This window comes from Aricia agestis, chromosome 17 (genome assembly GCF_905147365.1).
Source record: "Aricia agestis chromosome 17, ilAriAges1.1, whole genome shotgun sequence".
Lineage (NCBI taxonomy): Eukaryota > Metazoa > Arthropoda > Insecta > Lepidoptera > Lycaenidae > Aricia > Aricia agestis.
Genome location: NC_056422.1, coordinates 13,459,141 through 13,484,708, shown reverse-complemented (window position 1 = coordinate 13,484,708; position 25,568 = coordinate 13,459,141). Strand labels below are relative to the sequence as shown.

The following is a 25,568-nucleotide window of genomic DNA, read 5'->3' as shown; positions in this document are numbered from 1 at the left end:
CAATTTTCACGATCGCGGGTGCAACATCGGAATATCGCGGGCGCAACGAGTCTATAGAAATTGAATTTATTCATAAGTCTGCGACTAATTTCTACATTTTTGATATGCAATACATAATATTATTAGTAAATTGTAATAATACTATTTAAAATTTTATTATTTTTTAATTATCAGTCATTTATCGATCTAAAAAAAGAAATCATCTAAATCACTAAAAACAATTAAATAATGTAACTTAAGCAAACCTTTTTCGATGTTTTGTTATAAAACCGAACTATAGCACACGTTTAATTCAAAATTAATATTTATAATTTAAAAGAATATGGAAGAATTATAAGTAAAAATATTCTTTTCAAAGAAAAATATTAAATATTTATGATTTTCCTGTCATTTGTAGCATTTCTTCTAAAATATTTAAAAATAAAAGAATATAAATCATCATTTTGAAACATCTGTTAAGTAATACATGAAATATTTCGAAAAATATAAAACACGATGTGACTCCATTCAATTTTTTATAAATCTTGTAATTACATGTAAAGTAATAATAACAAATATAATCTAACGTAATTGTTTATTTTAATAATATGAAATAAGACGAAATTCACTAGAATAGTCAAAAAATAATTTGTTGCATTTCCAATTGCACTGCTTCGATCGCGGGCGCAACCACTTTAAAGGTTCTGTTTTTTTATTAAAAATAATAAAATAGTTTGTTCCAATGATTAATTCTAATTTCCCTCACATTTCTCCTTACTTTTACAAAGTTTTAAATTATTAACAACATATTTTAGCGAGAAAACTAAACTTTTGTACCTTTTTTATCGCGGGTGCAACCATGGCAATTTTCCTTTAATAATGTTTGAAAACTATTTCAAAATTGTTGTTTTTTTTGGACCGAAATATAAACTTATATTATACAGTCAATATTATGTAATGAAATTTAACTTCGAGATAGTGATTTAGAGTAAAAATGATCATGTGTGGCATAAGCAGTTTTTCTCGCGCTGTTAGTTGATATCACTTCAAAATGCTCTAAATCATTCAAATTACAATTTTTACTCATAAAAGTTCTTTTGCTAGTAAATATACATCTTTTTATTTATAATTCAATAAGAAAATGTAACAAATGCTAGACTTTCAAAATTCGTGTTGAGGGTCGTCTCTAGCGGAATCGCCCTAGTATGTATGAAGTACGGTGGTACTACCTTACCCCATGTAGGGTGGTTTACATCATAGTACCGTCGTTCAAATAGTGTATTTATAATACCTATTTTAATTTTTTTAAATGTAGGTATGGCAAATGCAGCTCGCTGCATTGAGTTGTAACGTGCGCGTAGCTTAATCTTCTAACGCGTAAAACACTGAAATGTCTCCCAATTTTAATATCAGCCACTTTATACTTCCACAATCCCAGTCCCAATTTCGGTTTTATTAAGTTTTCGATACAACGGGTCTTTACGCGAAAACATTTTAGTACGTCAATATAAGAGAACGACTTGTGCCGCGCTGAAAATATACGATTTTCCTAACGATCGAAACGGAAAGATTTTTTAGGTTTTCGCAAAATGACTTATGGAAAGTGAAGCTACATTGTTCCGATGCGTTGCGGTGCGGAGGACGCTCCGACGCTCTATCACTCAAAGGCCCATGATAATAATACAGGGTGCAATTAAACCTTTCTGCCAAATTTTGATATATCCTGTTTATTAAAAATAAAATACACGTATTTTTTCTTTTATAGTCACTCAGTACTAAAATGTTGAAAAATAGCTTGCGAAAGTTATCCTAAAAACCGCTACAATTAATTCCCCCGCGCCGTGAGTGACCGTTCTGCAACGATTTTAAATGAGATAAAATATGTAATAAAAAAAATAACACCCAATTTTTTTTGGTTAAATAGACTCTCCTAATAATACCTAAGCCCTGGAAAAAAATTGGCAGGAAGGTTTAATTGCACCCTGTATACGGGGAGACTGATCGTTCCGATCAGTTTATTGCAGGCCGATCTAACCGGACACTTATTATTATCATTGTGCTTTCTTGAGTATGCGCTCGTGTCAGGTTGGCTAGTGAACCAAAACGATCAGCGCCTCGTAGAATATGATGGCCATAATAGTTAAAATGATAATATTATACCACAATGCGTTGCGTATAGTTGGACGCATCATTTTGACTGAAATACTGACAGAACAGGAAATGCGTTGCGCTAACACAATCATTTTAGCCCGTCATACAATGCATTATCCTGATCGTTGCGTTACTTCGCAACACACCGCAACGCATCGAAGCAATATGGCCTCGTTCTACAAAAAGCGCGACTTTGGTAATAAAAATTTATATTCCAAAAGGAAATTCTCACAAAAAAGTGCTTCGGCATTTTAACGTAGTTCGTAACGTAGATTTTTCTTTAGTTGAAAAGTCAAACCATCAATCATTATTATCTTTCATTCCTGTCCACGGCTTGTGGTGTAAGTTACAAGCTGTTACACAGGCAACATACGTTTGCCTTATATGCCTTATATTTGCCTTATATACCGATGCGAAAAGCAAGGAAAAAAGCTATTTTCACTTTAAGGGCTTGAAATTTAAGTAGTAAACTTTTTCTGATAGCGTAACTTAAGTCCGTTTCTATAATATGAGATATCAGAATTTTTTAAAGTTTACAACATACGGTAAAAGTATATTACATATTATTATGAACACTTCTAGACTTAACTCGTAAGATCGATGACCGCTGGTGCCTCGTCTTGCATTTTAATACAAATAAATTTTTACTTCAAAAGTACTATTATATTATTATGATACCATTTTAATCTTTGTATTTTTCTCTGTTAACTTTTTTTTGTTTTCTATTAGAATATTCTATTGATTTTTTAAGCATTCACTTTAATACACAACTCCATGTATTGACTTGATTTAATCGTTTATATTGCATAGCTATGAGTTTTTCTTAAAATTTAAAATAAAATAATAGCAAAGACATTCGATTATCAAAGTTTTATAATATAATATAATCAATCCGCTCTGTCGACTATTAACAATGTTGTAATATTTTATTGTTCTCATACAAGTGACGAAATGTCTTAACGCGAAGTAAAAATCTTTAAATCGAAACCGAAATAAGTTCGCTATCTCCTATGACATGCCCCAAAAACTTTGCAGTAGGTAACAATTTGTCAAATTATTTTGACGCACAAATTTATTTACCGGAACCGACATTTTCGTATTTGTGTTAGAAATGGAACAAAGATGGATCTTTCTTCCATTTCCAGACGAAAAGATCATTTTTCTTTTCATCATTTATCGAATTCCGCGAGCACATTTCTTTTTAAACAGCGCGTTTGGGTTAGCTTTCATTGTAATATTGAAAGAAAAAGACAGTCGTCAAGAACCTAATAATTCTAAAAAGAAGGAAATGAACGCCTCCGTGGTGCAGTGGTTTAGAGCTAGACTATCGAAGGTCTGGTAGAGTGGCGGTAGGTTCTATCGTACCCGGGTTTTAGTGGGTAGACTACAGGAGTCCCACATACCCCGGCCGATATCCCCAATTTGCCGGGGAAGCGCAAAGCATTTCCCCATGTAAAAAAAAGGCTCACGAAGGTCGTGAGTTCGATTCCTGCGTTGTAAAGTGAGGACAATGTCGCCTGATCACCTGGGGCATGTCAAAAGTCAGTCCTGAGCCTCACTACTCACTAGTCGCAATAGATTTGAATAATATAGAAGAGTATAAGAAGCACAAACACTCCAATTTCAAAAATAGAACATTTTTTTCGCATTGCCAAAATACGGTTCGTATTCGCACAAAAAATAAGGTTCGGCTTTTAACGTCAATCCGAATAATTACAGAGTCGGGTTTTTTTTTTTGCGGCCCCTACTATGGGACCTCTTGTTCCCCCTTCCGAAGGGAAGAGACATTTGTTTACAGGCTTCGTTATATCTAAACAGTTTTTACGTTTTATTACAAAAAAGGTTTTTACAGTCTATGTTAATGCTATTTTATTTATTTATTTTATAAATTCTTTATTTGCATTATAAACAATATAAAATAACAAAAAACAACATTAGGCAAGGAACATAGCAAATAGGCGGCCTTACCGCTTTCAGCGGTTTCTTCCAGGCAACCAAAATATGGTGGCAGAAAATAATGTGTAAGTGCTAAACTTAAACAAAGAAAAAAAAATATCCTCATATATTTATAAAATATACATAATTAGTTGTTGTTTTCTATTTCTATCACATATCTTTTAATCTTAATATTATACTATTCCATTTCTTTCACATTTTAATTATTACAATTCTTTAAACTAGTTGTTTTTACTGCTTACATGTCATAAAATTTTCAGAGTCGGGTTCAGATGTCTGCATAATAACCGGTGTACAATTTCCTGGCATTCCGGCTATGTCGGTTAATTATATCAGGTGCTTTGAGCTCGTTGGAGCGAATGTGAGTTAGATAATCTACTATGTAGATGGCATTCCCGAAATCTGGATCTAATTTAATTTAATATATTATATTACGTTTGTAGAACATAATATCTTATAATATAACTAGCTGTCCCGGCAAACGTTTCTTTGCCATACTTATAAAGTATTTCGCCGATATTATTTTATTGAAGTGAAGCAAATAAGTATGTCACCATGGCAACGTCCATCGCTATCCCGTCGCACAAACAATGGTGGCCGTCAGTCTCGAGTTGTAATAATTTACTATTATTTATTCAACAAATGCACTTATCAATATAATAAGTACCCAGTAGCCGATTCTCAGATCCACTGAATATGCATATAAAATTTGGTTAAAATCAGTAAAGCCGTTTCGAAAGAGTACGCGGCCTAACATTGTGACACGAGAATTTTTTTTTTTTTAAGAAGATATAATATAATAATAATATAATATCTATGGACGCTTCACACCACGTCAGTCTGGCCCCGTGCTAAGTACCTAAAGGACTTGTGTTACAGGTACCAGACAACGGAAATATATTTAATACTTTTATATTTATACTATACATATATTTAAGATTTTTATTATATCATACACATATTTAATACACATCCAGACCCGGGAACATTGAAAACTTTTTGTTCCGTCGGCGGGATTCGAACCCGCGACCCCCGGCTTGAGCTACCAACGCGCTCACCACTGAGCCGAGGTCGTCATATTAATAAAGGTAAAAATATTGTTTCTATTTCTATTATTATAAACTAAGTGATTTTATTCAGTTTTGAGAGATAGAGAGTTAATTACTAACTAGCACAATAACCGATACAATTTCTTATACTTAGTAATTTTTAATATTTCATAACTAAATACGCAAAAGAAAAAAAACTGTACAAATCGATTGATCGATTGATGCCGTAATTTGGGGTGAATAGATAGGTCTTCGAACTTTGGTAATTATTTTCGTAAGGTTGCAGAACGGATACCCACTTTTTTAGTCGTGTATAATATATTGAGTCTTAGGCCAAACTATTGATATAAATTTGTTTCTCTTCGGATATGTTTGTAATTATTAAAAAAAGACACAAAATATACGTAATTTCTAATTACTACTTATATAGTGTAATAAAAACAAATAACCAACTTAAGCTCTATGTTAAAATTAATAGCCATTTGCAAACTATACCAATAACAATATCCAAACCCAAATATATCCTGTACACCTGCAAGCCGTGAAACCTGTAAACCCGAAAGCTTTTGCTCTGACAAGGGTTCTGTAAACTTACAATTAATAACAAAAGCTCCGGAACTTTTTCGAAACTTTCGGACAATTGACAAAAACACATCAATTTTCTTTTGAACTTTCAAAAGTTTTCGCGAGCTTTGTCTTAAGTTTTTAATTGCACCAAATTTCCTTTTTATAATTTTTCTAATTGGCGTTATTGTTACTAATAAAGGAAAATGTTAATTGTAATAATGATCATAAGCCTTTAAACATCCTTTAATTATGCTATCAATAAAATTGGTATCGTGTGTATGTGTTTTATTATGTAATAGATTAAGGTGACGCCGCGTTAAAGTAAAAAAACCGTGTTGGATATGTTTTAGATTGTTTGTTTTCTATAAGAGGCTGGCCCGGCCTCTCATAGAAAACAAGAAATGGAACAGCAAGAAATGGAAAGGGCGTAAGCGACAAAATGGTTTTTGTCGCGTAATTTAAAAACCATAAATATATTTCATATAAGCTATGGGTAAATTAAAGTGTAAGCTTGAACCAATCTATGTACAAATTTTTGAAACTTAAATCACTCTCCTCTATTGGCAAAATTAGAATCCCTTTTTTTAAAGAGGCCTTTTTGATTGATTATTCTGTATTATAAAAGTTGACCAATCGTGTTATGCTATGGACAATTCAAAGACAAAGACATGATGAATACTGACAATGAACTTTAATTTCTTAGCTTTAGTCATTGCTGAGAAAAATCCATGATTTTTGTCTGCAATAATTTCGGTATTTTTTTTGTGCTTAAACTTTTAAAAACTAGACAATCGGGATTTTTTTCGATATTAATATTGAAAAGGATTAAAATACGAACATGAAAATATTCTTGTAATCATTATCACTTAATCATAACCTTTTTCATAAAATAAACAAGAGGTAGATAAAAAATATTTCGTATATAAATGGCCAAGCAAAAACTTAACGCTTTCACAAAGATCCTACAATAATTATAAAAACGTTTACCCTTCGTTAAATTAACAAAAAATTTAAATATTCAAAACTCGAAATAAATTTATTCAATGATAAATTAAAATGATAAAAAGGTATTTTGAATTAGGTATTCATTACTGTTTGTTGAGCCCTTAAAAGCTTGTTTAAGGGCCTATTACACTTAACAAGTTTCAGCCAAAATGAGTTGAGACAAGGACATTGATAATATATTATTAAGAGATCCACAAACCTACGCGTTGGCAAGCTCATGTTTATGTATGCGAATATGAATATTAATATAGGTAAGTCATTTTGTGTTTCCCTGACATTTTCGCACTGTAATTAATTATAATGTCATGGCTATAAGTCTTGTAAATGGAAATTAATTGCTTTCTCAGACTTCCAAAAAAATATCGATTATCTTTTGTCTGTGTTTTGTTTAAAAAAAATAGGCATCGGTATTTAAGTTTAAGGTTTAAAAATGTTCAGTTTGTTTAAGTTATCTCCAGGCTACGAATAATAAAAACTAAGAAACAGTAACTGTGTCAAAAAAATTGTTCCGATTCTACAAAATGTGACCCGAATACATGCATACCTACTTAATTTATGCAAAAAGAGGCCCGAATACATGGAAACATTTTGTGTAATAATTATAGAAGTGACAATTATTGTCAAAGGCTTTAATTTGTCAATTTGAATGTAGTGTTTCGTAGCATTGCCTTATTTTAGTGTGCGAAATGGTACCAAATTCAAACCGATTGAAGTATGGGAGTTACGTTTCCTCAGTTTTTATTATTCGTAGTTTCCAGGATTAAAAAAGCCATTTTTGCCACTTCTTTGCAAGATTTTGTTGATAACCATTTTAGTAAGTAAATTTTCTTTTAAAATTAATATTTTCAAAACTCTCTTAAACATTAACTATACACAATACACACTACCAAAACTAAAATGACGCAATTTTTTTTATAAAACTAAAAACAGACCCAAAATACATCTAAATCTCATCTAATCAAGACCGAGATAATTAAACGACAACGGCTTGGCGCCATGAGGAGCTCGCAATCTCAAGAAACAATTGGCTGTGAGTTTACGGTGATTGTCTATCTAGATTTTATTGACATCGACGACCATTTAACCTTCTGTATCAAATGTAACTGTACCTGAGGGCACACCCTTAATAGAAACTAAGGGTTTTGTTTTCTTAGTTCCGTTAGTATATGTAGTGTATTGATAAATAAAGATATGCCCCGCCTACTTGGGTAGGTAGTGGGGAGAGTGGGGAGTGGTCGCTCGACTTCGGTCGGACGGTCACTACTTCTATCAGCTACGAGCCCGAGTGGTGGTGTTGAGTGATTTAAGTATTCTGTGTTTTACTCTCCCTATAAGAATGTACAAATTGTACAGTATAAATATTAAATACTGATGTTGATGCAAGTAATATAATAATCAATTTTAAGATTTCTCGACAAAAATAAAGGCAATACTTTGATACTAATATTATAAATGCAAACTGTCTGTCTGTCTGTTAGCTCTTTACGCCCAAAACCGTTGTACCGATGTACCTGAAATTATATATACTTTGATTCCCGGGAAAGGACATCTAAGAAACTTCTATCATAGTAAAAGGAGGGGAAGTAAGTTATCTTCATACAAAGACACCGCGCGTGGCTTGTGTGCGCCATAGTATCAAAAAAATCTCGGCGGTACCAGCCTCTAAAACTCGCCGAGATTTTGTTGTGTGCCGTGTGGCGACGCATTGATACTATGGCGCACACATACAAGCTGCGCGCGGTGCCTTTGTATGAAGATAACTTACTTCCTCTCCTTTTACTATGCTTTTATTCCAAATTTTGACGCAACATAACGCCGCGATGACGCAGCGCCCGTGTGGCCGGCTTTGCGTCCAACGGCAATGCGCCGTGTGGACTGGCTCTAATAGTTAGTGTAATTTCATTCCCTATAATCTGCTTTAACGATACACTTAAATAAGATCAATTACAGACAAGGGCCATTGTCACTCGAAAACGACCCTTCGTAGGTCCTCAATTCTCATTAAGTACTGACCCTTAAGTGCTACTTAATCACCAGCCCAAATAAAAACCCTCAACTCCAGCTATTACAGCTGATTTCTGATGGTAATTACATTCGTTTCTTAAATGGTCTTAGTTTTCTTAAAAGATCCTAAATTTTGCCTAAAAATATTACATTTATAGAGTTCCCTACCCAAAGGTGCCCTATTACTAAGACTTCGATGTCTGTCCATCTGTCTGTCTCCAGGCTGTATCTCAAGAACAGCTATCGCTAGACTTCTGATATTTTCGCATAGGGGGGCTCCCATAAACCAAACGTGTTTTTACAACAAACGTTGTGGCCTAATAAAAGCACAATTGGCCTATTTTTCAAGGCCAGGCTCTATAACGGTACGGAACCGATTTTTAAAATGTCACGTCTGTAAGAAGATTCCAGCCTCTCTATACGAACATAAGCTTGTCGGAACCTTGCATTTTTCCTCGACTAAGGACCGCGCTACACCGGAATGGCAGCGGCGCGGCGAGCACTTTCAGTGTCATATGATTTTAAACTTTATCTTCATTATTCTAATACATTTATTAGTAAGTATCGCTTGTGAAAACGTGGCCGCCAGCGGGCACGAGCGGCCACGGGCGGCCGTAGATTTTTTAAGCGATACTACGAGTATGTATTACAATAATGAAGATAAACTTTAAAATCATATTATGACATTTAAAATGCTCGCCTCGCCGCTGCCATTCCGGTGTAGCGCGGCCTGTTGGATTTATTCTTCCTATTATCTACATAATATTATCATACGATATCATGAGCCAAATCAATCCAACAATACGAAGCGTATTCGATGCAAACAAACCTTTCTTATTTATAATGAACCGACAATACCGACTGAAATCATTAAAGAATAGCATCGGGCTCTGAGAAAACCAACAAATGGAGAAATGGAGATTTTGCCGTAAGCTCTATATTATATTACTACCTGCCCCGGTGAACTTCGTGTCACTTTAAAACCTTCCTACGAATATTTTAAGACTAAAATCAGCCCAATCCGTTCAGCCGTTTTCGAGTTTTAGCGCGACTAACACATTTGAAAATCCATTTTTATATATAAGATATAGATATAGATAATATGTCAAAAATTACGAATAATAAAAAAATATTTATTATTTTTAGGTCCAAAACTTCATTTAATTAAAGTTACAGCTTTATTCATTTTAAGATAACAGGTGACACACGAGAATGGCTCACACTGGATTACCATGCCCCCAGGCTCGCAGCTTGCGGCCCACGGCTCGTGGCTCGCAGTGTTACCAGACGAGCTGAGACGAGCTACGAGTAGAATTCCAAGACGGCGAACTTGCGCGGCAATCTTTAAGTACGCCAACTTTAGGAGACACACGAAGATTAAGATTGCTGAGCCATAAGTCCGCGTACTCACTCGCACGTCTGTCACCCCCTTAAATACAAAGCACAACCACCATTTTTCACGGATTCATTGTCACGGTTAATAGAGAGAGACATAGACAGTAGACAACGAGTACACAGTACATAGTTTTACCACAGGCTAGAAAACTAACTTTATAAATTTAAACTGCCACATCTTCAATATCCGGCAACGCACTTGCAGCTAAAATCTGACAACGCATCTGCAGCTCTAATATTGCGAGTGTCTTAAGGCGACGGTAGTTGCTTTCCATCAGGTGACCCGTTTGCTCGTTTGCCTCTTAAAAATACCAACTCACCTTAGCGGCAGAACTGCTGGAGGGTTCATCAAACAGTGCCCACACGCGCGGCTTAAGGCGCTGCCAGATCCCCAGCTCGCCAGCATGGTAAGCCTCCTCGTAACCGAAGATCCTGGCGATCTCCTCCTCTGACGGCTTCTCGCTGTCGATGTCCAACTTGTCCAGGATGGCCAGGGTATTCTGGAGACAAAACAGGAGGTTCCACAGATATTTGGCAAAACATTACTGGTGGAGTAGTCGCGAACCGCTTATAGGAAAGTTTGCTACGGCCGTTCCTTTGCTCGAGAGTTGCCTGGGACGCCACCGTACCAAAATATACCAAAAGAACGGGAAAAGTAAGTAGCTTAGGCCAAAGGATATTGTAATTTCCATAGAATACTGCTTTGCGTTAGTAGAAATAACTGAATTTTGCAATAAAAGCAGATCAAATATAAAATAGATTAGAAAATGTTGAGGGTATTTTAGAACTCAAATGTTACAAAATGCCTCTAAAACTACTCCTACTATCAGGACACTACGCTTTTGCTTCGATACGTAATATTTATTATGTTATTATAGTCTACAAATGGACTTATAACATACTAAAAGAAGTAACTGAAAAGCTGCAGCTATCAATAGGAATTTTTCCATACCCTTTGGCCAAATTTATTCTTTAAATGGCCTATTATATGAAATCGTTATCTGGAATCCATATGAACTGATATTTGTGTATATTACTAGCTTACAAGTAACAAAATTGCGTAAGAAATTCTTACAAGAATATTACTTTTATGGTTATATTTTTCAGTATATTATTTACTTACATTGTAAAAAAGTATAACGCTGTACAAAAGATATTGTTTTGAACTTTAATATTTGTTTTGTTAAAGTTGACGCTATGTTTGTAACTGTGATTTAAGTGTAACTAGATGACGCCTGCAACTTTGTTTATCGCACAGGAACCGTACATTTCTCCGGGATAAAAAGTATTCTGAATCCTTTTCTGGGACACAAAATATATCCGTACCAAACAGCAAAGTCGCACAGAAAGACATATTTATATTAGTATGGCTTACTTTTTTCAAAGTGTTATATTTTTTCTCCGAAGATAAGTTTTTTTTTCTTTATTTTTTAAGGGGTTCTAAATTTTCTCCGGCCTTTATTCCAGATCACAAAGTTGCAACTCAGATGCTAGCTTGATGTGAATTTGAAGTTTTAATAAAAGTCCTGGGCGTGTTTTGAAACATGGGAGAGCCATGCTTCGGCACGAATGGGCGACCGCATGTGGCTTGACTGGAGAAATACCACGCTCTCACAGAAAACCGGCGTGAAACAGCGCCTGCGCTGTGTTTCGCCGAGTGAGTGAGTTTACCGGAGGCCCAATCCCCTACCCTATTCCCTTCCCTAACCCTCCCCCTCCCCTATTACTCTATTCTCTCTTAAGGCGAATAGAGTCGTGAAATGGTCATAAATTAGATGTTAAACTGATCTTTCACATATATTTTTTTCAACTCTTTCCTGTCAGAAATGAATGAGTAGTTAGAAAAACAAAATGACCATTTCACGACTCTATTCGCCTTAAGAGAGAATAGAGTAATAGGGGAGGGGGAGGGGGAGGGTTAGGGAAGGGAATAGAATAATTCACCTTCACAGACTTTTCCTAGCATTTCCTTGAGTAAAATGTAACCGAACATCTTTTACTTAAGTGCTAAAAGTATTTTAAAACAATGTACCTACAGTGAGAGCACCTATTAATATTTTCAAGTTCATAGTTTAATGTAGGTAAGCAAATAGTTTTCGAAAAAGTGTCTGTCTGTTTTCTCTTAACGCTGAAATAATAACATAACGTTTAGTAAATATATACTTTATAAGTACATTACGCCATAATGATATCTTCTTTTGTATAAAATTCTCGTGTCACAATGTTAGGCCGCGTACTCCTCCGAAACGGCTTTACTGACTTTAACCAAATTTTATATGCATATTCAGTGGGTCTGAGAATCGACTACTGGGTACTTTTTATATTGATAAGTGCATTTGTTGAATAAATAATAGTAAATTATTACAATTCGAGACCGACGGCGACTATTGTTTTTGCGACGGGATAGCGATGGACGTTGCCATGGTGACATACTTATTTAGTCACTTCAATAAAATAATACGGGCGAAATACTTTATAGTAATCTATAATATTTTTACTTAAAGATTGCCTAAAGATTACAATATCATGCATTTCCACAGTACCCCACACCCAAACTTTTATTATCAGGGTTTTATTAAGGAAAGCATTGAATATCAAATGTTATTGCTTACAGGTCTATCGGCAACAATATTACTTCACCTTTAGGGCCAATCCACACGTACCACAACCACACCACGTGATCGGGCGTATATTTCGTATTGTAAAATATGAACTGTAGGCCTACTACGAAACCTTTTTGAGACTCAAACAATCGTACGAGAATGCCGCGTCCTGCTCTAACAACGTCATTTCACGTCTGTTAGAGAAGGACGCAACATTCTCGTACGATTGTTTGAGTCTCAAAACCGTTTCGTGGTACGGGCCCTGGACCATTCACACATACCACATTTTGCAGTCGTTGTCGACCACTTGTGTGAACGTCAATGAAACGGATTTCATTGACTTTCGAACGTAACCACAAATCGCATCCACTGGCGACAACGCAACCACGTCGTCATTTTGTCGGTACCACAACGCAACTACAAAAAGCTGCAGCGACACCATTCACACGTAACCACTGCTCGACGACATTTTGTCGTTGCGATGTCGTGTTGTTGTGGTACGTGGTTGGCCCTTACTCGGCTTGGCAAGAAAACTCCTAAACTTCCTACTTACTATATTATAAATAAAAACGAATATTCATAAAACGTGGGAGAGCCATGCTTCATGAGAAATACCACAGGCTCACAGAAAACCGGCGTGAAACACCGCTTGCGCTGTGTTTCGCCGGGTGAGTTAGTTTACCGGAGGCCCAATCCCCTACCCTATTCCCTTCCCTACCCTGCCCTATTCCCTCCCCTTCCCTATTCCCTTCCCTTCCCTACCCTATTCCCTCTTAAAAGGCCGAAAACGCACCTGCAGCACTTCTGATGCTGCGAGTGTCCATGGGCGACGGAAGTTGCTTTCCATCAGGACCCATTTGCTTGTTTGCCCCTTATTTCATTAAAAAAAACAGTGTTCCTTTTGTCTATTAGTTTCGAAGTGACCACTTCTTTAGCGGCTGTACTTTTTTGGAGTGGGTAAAGTTTGATAAACTAGGGGATTAAAAAATCGGAGGGAGAGTAGAGAGGTAAAAAAAAAGATGTGCCTGTTCCCACTTAATAATATTTAAATTAAATAGTATAAAAGGTAAGCTATTGCTCGGTCATCTTACTAACAGCTCGGCATTTATAATTTTTCACATTACCTGTCATTTCCATTAAATAAATCTAAGATTAAACAATGCATATCTGAGATTAGCACTTGCAAGATAAAAAAAAACTATCTCTATATTGGGAGTGATTCTTCAAAAATGATTCTCCGCGTCACTTTCGTGGGAATTTTTTATTTTCGAGTTATCTTTAAATAAATGCTAACACCTTTAAGGTGCTCTAAAGATAATAAATACGATCTTAAGGCATGTACATCGGTCGATAGACTACTGAGATAATCAAATTTGAAATTTCGGTCCCCACGAAAGTTGCGACAAACTCCACGAAAGTTACGATTGAATGTCCTAGGAACAAAATATGGATTGAAATCTTGCTCGCTTCGCTCGCCCTCGTCTGAGTATCGTATCGCATTGCATTTGGATTGAGGATGTAATATTAGTTGTTCATGTAAAATACTGATATTCAGGTAAATCCACTAGATTAGAAGCAGATTCGATATATTTGGGGAAAAAATCAGAAGGTAGATTGATGTATACAGCCACATATGTTTTGTTTTTCAAAAAAAGCTGGAAATACTATACTATAGCCAATTCACATAGGAAAACGATGTACGAAACAGCCTACGTAGCTTTCGTAGGTCACTAGGTAACTTTCATGGGTGAAAATCCACGAAAATTGTACCACGAAAGTTACGGAAATTTTACATTTTTTTAGAATTATGATTAAAGTAGTAGGTAAATAAACAAAAAAGGTACTAGGAAATAATCTCGATCATATACCTTATTCCTTAATTTGATATGAGCGTCATAATTATAAATTATTATCATTCAAAACATGCTCGCAAAAGTTACGTGACTACAGCGACCACATAATTTTTAAGGAATATCTTATCTTATATTTTCTTTGTTTTGAAGCAACGAGGGTTTGAGTCCCCTGGGCCTGTAGACAAGTGGCAAAGCGCTAACGCTGACGCTAACGCTAGCGCTACAAAATGTATGCGATTTGACATAAGTCATCGCTTCGCTAGCGAATACTAATGTCAAATCCATACATTTTGTAGCGCTAGCGCAAGCGTTAGCGTTAGCGTTTTGCCACTTGTCTACAGGGGATGTACTGATGCTGGAAAGACACTGAGCGTTGGTGCAGCTAAAACGTGTAACCATAAGTCGTCGCGTTTGGAAGTTAGGTGAAGTTTTATTACCCGCTCGTGAAACTAGCAAAATCGTGTGACACAGACGTTATGCCTATTAACTTTTTTAACTTATGGTATAACATTATTTTATTTTAGGAAATAGGTAGCCAAGTTAATCTAGATTATTTTGATGTATCACAATCTATGCTAATAATAGAATACAAAAGTTATTAAAGCTTTCCGTAAGCGCGAACAGAGTGTGACACGCGGAGAACACCGATTTTGCCCCCGATTTCGACATTGAATTAACCATTAAACAAAAACTATAAATAATTATGAATGTTTTTTATTGAAATCAGATAACTACTTAAATAAATGAGGAATAACGTGTGTTTGGTCCTAAGGCTGTATGTTTATTAGGGTAGTAGTAAAGAGCGTGTGACCACATTTTGAGGGGCCTCGGAGAATTACTCTTAGACTAAATACATTTAAAACCATTAAATTCACGTAAAGATAATATAATTTATTGTTATTATTAACACTATAAGCACATTTATCTTAAGTGTTACCCCAAATGTTTTATTTTAGGGTTAAAAGGATTAGCACAGCGGGTCTCTCGAACCCCGCTGATATAATATACTTAACATATAATATATCTTGTTATAACGTAATATATCACATATTTATTGACTCGACATCGCCCTAACCAGTTAGAGCCAGTCCACACGGCGCGTTGCGTCTGCGTTGCGTCGACGCAGCGCTGCCGTTTGACGCATAGTCGGCAACACGGGCGCTGCGTTATTGCAGCGTTATTACGAAGCAGTCTTAACACTGCTTCGTAATAACGCTTCGCGCTTCATCTCGGGGGCAACAGTCCGTCATGTCTGCGTTGCGACGACGCAGCGCGCTGTGTGAACACCTTGGTTATTTGTATGTAAAACAACGCCACGGCAGCGCTGCGTCGACGCAACGCTGAAGCAACGCGCCGTGTGGAATGGCTATAAATGTAATAGAAAATCACTCACATATAAAATTATCAGGCGATGTTGAAGAAAATAGCTTATAAAAGTTCTGATTTTTTGTTAGTTATTAGGTATTAGGTACGGTAACGCCCTCCATTGCGAAGATATCAGTTTAACGTGCGGGAACCGTACATTTTTCCTTTCTCGGGACTCAAACTATCTTCGTACCAAATTTCACTAGAATCAGTTCAACCGTTTCAGCGTAAAGTGGTAACAGACAGACACACTCTCACGTTTATAATATTAGTATAGAAGTATGGATTTTACTATCCACGTTAGAGAAATTGTTTACACACAGACTAAGTACAAAACTAGGTAATAGACAGATTATGCCATTTAGATTAAACACAATATGCGGAGATTAAATTTCATGACAAAATGTACGGTTCCCGTTAAATTGCCGGTTAGTGTAGGTTAGTGAGACTTGTAAGGTTCCAAGATCTTATATATATAAAACTCAAAGGTGACTGACTGACTGATTGCCATAGTGATCTATCAACGCACAGCCCAAACCACTGGACGGATCGGGCTGAAATTTAGCATGCAGGTGGATGTTATGACGTAGGCATCCGCTAAGAAAGGATTTTGATAAATTCCAACCCCAAGGGGTTCAAATAGGGGATGAAAGTTTGTATACAATAATACTTCTTAACGCGAGCGAAGCCGTGGGCAAAAGCTCGTAAAAATATATTATCATGACAACAACAACGTTTGTTCTAGACTTAACTTTTTGGAGAAGAAATCCAAACTAAAAATCAAGACCCACGGAAGTGCGCAGGCCAAGTTCCAGCAGGCCGCGCGCATGCTGTGCACTATTTACACGAACCGTTTCGACGCACTTTTGACCCCCTCTGTAGCTCAGTGTCAATTGCAAACTTGCAAAGGTAAAATTTGTGCCAAGTTCAAATTAGAAGTATTATGGAGTTAGGCTTTAAAACGGGCTTTGGCCCACCACACATTCCCACCACTGTATTTCCTATGTCGCCAGGATCGACAGCGGTATCCAACCACGAAACCCCTTTGATATGATCTCAGGGAGACATACTAAAGCTGTCTTGGGACCCGCAACGAATTTAATCAGAAGTAGATAGGAGGAGAAGGAAGTATGGAATCAGGCTGTTGATGAAGATGATTACGATCGATGAAGTGCATTTGAACTAGGCATTGGATTGGATTTCAAATCTTTTTTAGGCCAAAAATTAGTCGATAGGAACTAGGCCCCATTTTAACAGGTATGTGTTTGGTGGGATTATATTTTGACGCAAATGCCTTATTTACAAAATATTAACGATTCACGAAGCTGCGATATTATATAGAAATTTCGTCAACATTTTTAACTAAGAAAATAAAACTTTAAGAGTACTTACCGAAATTCATAATTTAGCCACAAAAATTTAAATAATACAATATTTCCTTTGGAAAAGTTTTCCACGTAAATATTTTGCCTCGCTCAAAAAGTAAAACCTCTAAGGGTTCCTAAAAGTGTATCTCAAAAAGTTTTCTTTTTAAGTTGAGGTGTATTTTTAAGAGCGGCCATCTTTTTTTTTCACGGTATCATTACAGTGTAATCAACAGCAATAGCAGCTTTGTCAGGATTTTGGATGTCGAAATATGCATGGTAGAGCCATGCTTCGGCAGGAATGGGCCGGCTCGACCGGGAAATACCACGGGCTCACAGAAAACCGGCGTGAAACAGCGCTTGCGCTGTGTTTCGCCGAGTGAGTGAGTTTGCCCTTTTAAAAGGCCGGCAACGCACCTGCAGCTCTTCTGATGCTGCGTGTGTCCATGGGCGACGGAAGTTGCTTTCCATCAGGTGACCCGTTTGCTCGTTTACCCGCTTATTTCATTAAAAAAATATAGAAAGTTTAGGGCACTGCTAATTGAACTATGGAGTATCAGTATGGACTAATGCAATGTGAGGTGTTAAAAACCAACCGATTTTGCTGAAATTTGGTATCAAGATACTTTTAGTCCCGGAGAAGGACATAGGATACATTTTATCCCGAAAAAATGTAAGGTTACTGCACAATAAACTTTTATGATTTGCGCGTAAACTATTCAATCGATTTTGATGAAGTTTGGTATTGAGATACTTTGAGTCTCGGGAAAGGAAAAGGAATACTTCTTGTCACGGAAAATGTACGGTTCCCGCACAATAAACTTTTATGATTTTCGCCTAAACTATTAATTAAATTTTGATGAAATTTGATTTTTTTTTCTTAATTATACCAATTCCAATTAAATAATCATCGTGAAGACCGGACAACGTCTGTCGGGTCAGTTAGTATTCATCATATTAATATAGTGGAGAATAAGTACATTACTACTATACAATATGGAATAAATTTTTTACTTAAGGTATTTTATTCGGCACGAATGGGCCGGATCGACAGGAGAAATACCACGTTCTCACAGAAAACCGGCGTGAAACAGCGCTTGCGCTGTGTTTCGCCGAGTGAGTGAGTTTACCGGAGGCCCAATCCCCTACCCTATTCCCTTCCCTACCCTCCCCTATTCCCTTCCCTTCCCTACCCTCTCCTATTACCCTATTCCCTCTTAAAGGCCGGCAACGGCACCTGCAGCTCTTCCGATGCTGCGAGTGTCCATGGGCGACGGAAGTTGCTTTCCATCAGGTGACCCGTTTGCTCGTTTGCCCTCCTTATTTTATAAAAAAAAAAGGTGAATTTCTGTTTTTTTTTTTGCTTTTTATATTGTATTAGTAAAATTAAAATATGTGTATTATGATTTTATGAAGAAAAATAGTTATTACAAAATAATCGAGACCCTAAACTAATACCGAATCGTTCAATAAATTCGTTCATTAGTTTTTATGTCAAGTAACAAGTACGCCTAACTTTTGGTTTTAAAATATTAGCAAATATTTTCCTGCCTACTTTTCAGTCATAACTTTAATGTAAAACCTAGGTATGTAAAAGCTAGACCTATCTAGTAAACTCTATACCTTAATAATGCCTGCGAACTACAAAGGAGTATTATTTCAGCCGTCTTTTGAAGCCTGGCTCGCATCGATAACACTATGCACTAAAACACGAATAAAAAGCGCAAAATGTCCGATATAAAAACGGACCAAGAGCGTTCCCTTGTACAAATATTTTATATGCGCCTTTAATAAAGATTCTTTGAAATACCGAAACTGGGAACACACTAAAGGAAATTTTGTTTTGTGTTGGAACTTAATACTTATTCATTGGTGTAAGAAATTAACGATTACATGATTTTATATCCTTATTATAAATTTTTTATTACTAATTATCGAGTTGAAAAGTTTGTTAGTTTGCATTAAATAGTCGCTTTGAAAGTACTGGGCTTATTTTAATGTTATTTAGCATAGATATAGAGTGCTTGCGGGAAAGGACGTATGATAGTTTGTTTTCATACTCTTTTATTAAATTTTACATGGGTGACTAAAGCGAGCACGCTTATTTTTAATAATATTATGTTTTATCACGACAAGTCAAGAGGGCCGTGTAAATATTAATAAAGAAAGTAGGTTTCGTAGTTATTTTTAGTTTCAATTATATATGTATATGGTCGCTGTTAAGCATTTCTGTCCTCACCAACAAAATTTTTGTTGTTAAATTTTGAATGCAGTCTTGTTCTAAATCATCTAAAGAACATAGCTACATTCATAACTTAACACGTATTTTTATGGGTTAGTACACGAATGCTTAACAGCGTCCATATGTCTACAACACAGATAAATATATTATTATTATTATTTTATTCAATACACAACTCCAGTTTCAGGTAGAATATCATTTAGTGTCAGAAATCGGAAAACTCAAATTGACATGGAATAACTTACTTCCATACACGGAAAACTTAGAAAATATAATATAAAACTTTCTTAGTCTTTAACTATATTTTCCTGCGATATGAAATCAAAACAAACGAAAAAGTTGGAAATATAAGGTGAACTAAGAATAAAAGTTTTGCCCTTTTATAATACATAGGGATTATCCATTAAGTACGTCACACGAATTTCATGATTTTCAGACCTTTTCCTTCTCACAGGTGCTGTGAGAAAGTATGACGTCACAAATATGCAATTTCACATCTAAAAATTTAAACCACCTCAAAGTCTAAGATTTTGCGATGAATTTTTTTTTAATGCGAATATAGAACCCTCTATTCCTTGTCGCACTTTGCCGACCTCCACTCTAGACCACCCCTATACGTGTAACGTTTATTCGTTACATGTCGAATTGAAAATTTATGACGTCACACTAGGGACGGGTCTCATAAATGTGACAACATGTGACAAGGAGAAGAGGGAGGGGAGTCTAAAAATCATGAAATTCATGTGACGTAATTTATGGATGATTTCTATGTACTAAAAATGTCTCACAAAATATGTGACCACCGGAGACATAATTATAAAATTTGTGTGACAAGGAGAAGACCCCCCGTCTAGAAATCATGAAATTATGATATTCGTGTGACGTACTTTATGGATGACCATACCTGCCAGTAAAGTATTTTTGTGGGGCCACGTAAAAAGGTACAGCATAAATATCTGTCTAGACAGGTTGTAAAACAAAAATACGGAGTCCATAAATCGTATTTTATCATTATCAAATTAGAGTATTTTTCGGCGTTTCTTGGTTTTTATTCATGAAATTATGAAGGTGAGTTTATGTTGTAATCTTTTACCTTAAATACTATAATATATATTATATTTTTTATTTATAATGTTAATATGGAATTTTTGTCTGACAGTAAAATTTTATTTTTATTTATTTATGGGTATAAAACGCATTTATAATTACGCATAATATTATATTAAGTAAGATAGCGTATTTTATTTAGGTATTTTTACACTAACTATAAAAATAATACAACTTTTTAGAACAAGATGTATCCATATTGTGCAATTATACAAAATATTTCATCAGACACCCGGAACGCAACTATTGTATAAACATTAAACAACAAACACTAAATTAGCTTAGTAGTACGATAATAATATCTAATAGTGTGGCTGTTTAGCCACTGCACACTAAACACCGAAACATTATCGTCAAGTTGTACAACTAACAAGTTATAGCTGTCACACCGATAGCGGCTGTAACTTCGAACGGTGAATACAGCGCAATATGAGGCATAAAACAGAGACAGTATTTTAAAGAGAATAAAATATTAGTATGTTCTGTGTCGCTTTTATGCTCGTACGATACGTAATGTCATTTTATGATTTTCAACTTAACGTAGATTACTGCCACGTTATTTAGTACCGCTACGCTACGTAGCACCTATACGCTACGTGGTACCGCTACGCTACGTCGTACCGCTACGCTACGTGGTACCGCTACGCCCCGTGGTACCGCTACGCTACGTGGTACCTCTACGCTACGTGGTACCGCTACGCTACGTCGTACCGCTACGCTACGTGGTACCGCTACGCCCCGTGGTACCGCTACGCTACGTGGTACCGCTACGCTACGTGGTACCGCTACGCTACGTAGCACCTATACGCTACGTGGTACCGCTACGCTACGTGGTACCGCTACGCTACGTAGCACCTATACGCTACGTGGTACCGCTACGCTACGTGGTACCGCTACGCTACGTGGTACCGCTACGCTACGTAGCACCTATACGCTACGTGGTACCACTACGCTACGTGGTACCGCTACGCTACGTAGCACCTATACGCTACGTGGTACCGCTACGCTACGTGGTACCGCTACGCTACGTGGTACCGCTACGCTACGTAGCACCTATACGCTACGTGGTACCGCTACGCTACGTGGTACCGCTACGCTACGTAGCACCTATACGCTACGTGGTACCGCTACGCTACGTGGTACCGCTACGCTACGTAGCACCTATACGCTACGTGGTACCGCTACGCTACGTGGTACCGCTACGCTACGTAGCACCTATACGCTACGTGGTACCGCTACGCTACGTGGTACCGCTACGCTACGTGGTACCGCTACGCTACGTAGCACCTATACGCTACGTGGTACCGCTACGCTACGTGGTACCGCTACGCTACGTAGCACCTATACGCTACGTGGTACCGCTACGCTACGTGGTACCGCTACGCTACGTGGTACCGCTACGCTACGTGGTACCGCTACGCTACGTAGCACCTATACGCTACGTGGTACCGCTACGCTACGTGGTACCGCTACGCTACGTGGTACCGCTACGCTACGTGGTACCGCTACGCTACGTGGTACCGCTACGCCACGTGGTACCGCTACGCCAAGTGGTACCGCTACGCTACGTGGTACCGCTACGCCACGTGGTACCGCTACGCCACGTGGTACCGCTACGCCACGTGGTACCGCTACGCCACGTGGTACCGCTACGCCACGTGGTACCGCTACGCCACGTGGAACCGCTACGCCACGTGGTACCGCTACGCCACGTGGTACCGCTACGCCACGTAGTACAGCTACGCCACTTAGTACGTGGTACCGCTACGCTACGTGGTACCGCTACGCTACGTGGTACCGCTACGCTACGTAGCACCTATACGCTACGTGGTACCGCTACGCTACGTGGTACCGCTACGCTACGTGGTACCGCTACGCTACGTAGCACCTATACGCTACGTGGTACCGCTACGCTACGTGGTACCGCTACGCTACGTAGCACCTATACGCTACGTGGTACCGCTACGCTACGTGGTACCGCTACGCTACGTGGTACCGCTACGCTACGTGGTACCGCTACGCTACGTAGCACCTATACGCTACGTGGTACCGCTACGCTACGTGGTACCGCTACGCTACGTGGTACCGCTACGCTACGTGGTACCGCTACGCTACGTGGTACCGCTACGCCACGTGGTACCGCTACGCCAAGTGGTACCGCTACGCTACGTGGTACCGCTACGCCACGTGGTACCGCTACGCCACGTGGTACCGCTACGCCACGTGGTACCGCTACGCCACGTGGTACCGCTACGCCACGTGGTACCGCTACGCCACGTGGAACCGCTACGCCACGTGGTACCGCTACGCCACGTGGTACCGCTACGCCACGTAGTACAGCTACGCCACTTAGTACGTGGTACCGCTACGCTACGTGGTACCGCTACGCTACGTGGTACCGCTACGCTACATGGTACCGCTACACTACGTGCGTTCTACCATAACTACTACTACTACGTGCGAACACTACGTGCGTACCATTTAGTTTTTTTTTAAAGTACGTGTCGTATAGGTGCTTATGATTTTAAAGGCCATTATTTTTCTCTGAAAGCGTCCCAAACTATCACACTTAAATTTCAAAAATACAACCTAAATATGGAGCATGTACGTGATAAACCATACTTTATAAGGCCGTGTCGCCACGGGCACAGCTGCGTCCTTGTTTGTTAAGTGTATGCTCGTAAAGGCTTTGATCGACAGATAAACTACAATGAGGGTTTAAATAAAAAACTCTGCAGTCCATCATGGACTAAAACAACTGATAACAAGTAATTAATTAAAAAAATAACATCTGCGTTACATTATTAATCTATTGACACTTTTTTCCGCCAAAATCGGAATCATATTAAAAACATTGAATACAAGTCCGATATTCAGGGTTCCGTAGTTTATCCTATATTTGGTGAAATCTGACCAGTAGTTAAGCCTCAACGAGGGTATATATGTATATAAGCGTCCAGTATCATTAACCGTCCAGTATTATTTTGAATTTTGAACGCCTCCGTGGTCCAGTGGTTAAGAGCATGGCTCTTGACTCTGAGGTCGTGGGTTCGATTCCCGCGTTGGAAACATGTTATTTCCAAGTTTGGTTAGGACAATGCAGGCTGATCACTTGTCCTGATTGTCTGACAAGTAAGATGATCCATGCGTCGGATGGCCATGTAAAAAGTCGGTCCTAAGCCTGATCTCTCGTCAGTCGTTTCGGTCTTCCGTCTCACTAAGTTATAAGGAGTAAAGGAATAGAGAATGCTCTTGTGTACTGCGCACACACTTGGGCACTATAAAATTACTCCTGCGTACCTGGCCTGGTTTCAATGAAACCGGCCACCGTCACCGAAACCGGTGTGGGGGGTATTATTATCATCAACCTTCTTGTTACGCCTTAGTTTCGACTAAACACGTGTAGAGGGACAGAATAATATTATGTCCAAGATTAGAACGTGAAATACTTTAATATTGTTTACGAAACAATACCCAAATATATTATGCTTAAAATGATTATTAAAAATCGTTTAACAGTTAAATAAGAGAAAGGAAGAAAATCGCATTATTTATTGCTTCCAATCCGGACTGAAAGTTGTTAAATAAAAACTAACGCTGTATACTATTAAGTTATATTTTATACCAACAATTTAAAGGAAGGCGCATTACGGTCGCACGGTTGGCGTCGAGCCAAGACCAGCCTGCATAGTAAAACAATAAAGATCATATAAAACAGAGCTGTTTATGAGCAAGCTTATAGTGGAATATAATGTTTTGAGAGCTTCAAATAAACTGACAACTTTTAGTGACAGGATATCGTAAAGACATCAGAATTGATGACTACACTAGCTGATCCATCTAACTGTAACACGTAGAGCTACACAAATTTGCAAGTATTCTAAGTACACGAGGCACTACTAATAACCTATGGTTTCATCCATCAGAGAGTAAGTTATGTCTTATCCTTCTGGGATCCAGGTCTATGACGTTGTTTTGCCCAACACGATGTAAAAAGCTAAAGAGTTTTCTACGATATTAATAAAAAATAATAACACAAAAACTAAGAAAACCAAAAAAATAAAGGTGTAGACCTCTTTTTTCGGGGGTATGAAAAATAGATTGTTGGTCGACTCTCAGACATTTTATTATGTCTAACACCTAAATATTAACAATTTAATCTTTTTTTTTATGAAATAAGGGGGCAAACGAGCAAACGGGTCACCTGATGGAAAGCAACATCAGAAGAGCTGCAGGTGCGTTGCCAGCCTTTTAAGAGGGAATAGGGTAATAGGGGAGGGTAGGGATGGGAAGGGAATAGGAAAGGGTAAGGAAGGGAATAGGGTAGGGGATCGGGCCTCCGGTAAACTCACTCACTCGGCGAAATACAGCGCTAGCGCTGTTTCACGCCAGTTTTCTGTGAGAACGTGGTATTTCTCCGGTCGAGCCGGCCCATTCGTGCCGAAGCATGGCTCTCCCACGTATAATCGTTCCAGGCGTTTCGAACGAGTCTATAGTTAGTTAGTGGTAATAAGCACTGCGACACGCACAGTTCAAATAAACTTCTTCCTTCACAAATTACCAGTTACCCAAAACAAGACACATTTTCCTGTAAGTTCAGCTGTCACGTAGCTTGCGCGATGTCGGAAAAGTCGGAAAATTTCGGGAAATCTGGGAAAAGTCTCGGAAGTTAATGATCTCATTATTTCTGACATAATTTCCCGTCACACTGTCAGATGTCAGGGAAAATTGAGCCCACTTATTTGTCACGGACGTGTTGGCTTAAACGACCTGACGGATCGCCTGATACTAAGAGAGTGCTGTGTTTTGGATGATCTTGTGAACAGTGAGAAAAGAAAGTGTAATAATTTTGCCAGCTGATGACGTATTAAAATTTTTAAATGTATGTAAATTCGTGTAAATAATATCCTTTTTTTTATGAAATAAGG

At 37.8% G+C, this 25,568-nt stretch overlaps 1 protein-coding gene across 1 annotated transcript in view; it reads right to left on the bottom strand.

Annotated features, from left to right (window-relative positions):
* Positions 1–25,568, bottom strand: part of LOC121735435 (potassium voltage-gated channel protein Shaw-like) — a 231,603-nt gene that overhangs the window by 116,004 nt on the left and 90,031 nt on the right. The window contains exon 4 of the mRNA XM_042126270.1: positions 10,427–10,606. Within this exon, the coding sequence (XP_041982204.1) occupies positions 10,427–10,606 (180 nt within the window). The remainder of the gene's footprint in view (positions 1–10,426; positions 10,607–25,568) is intronic.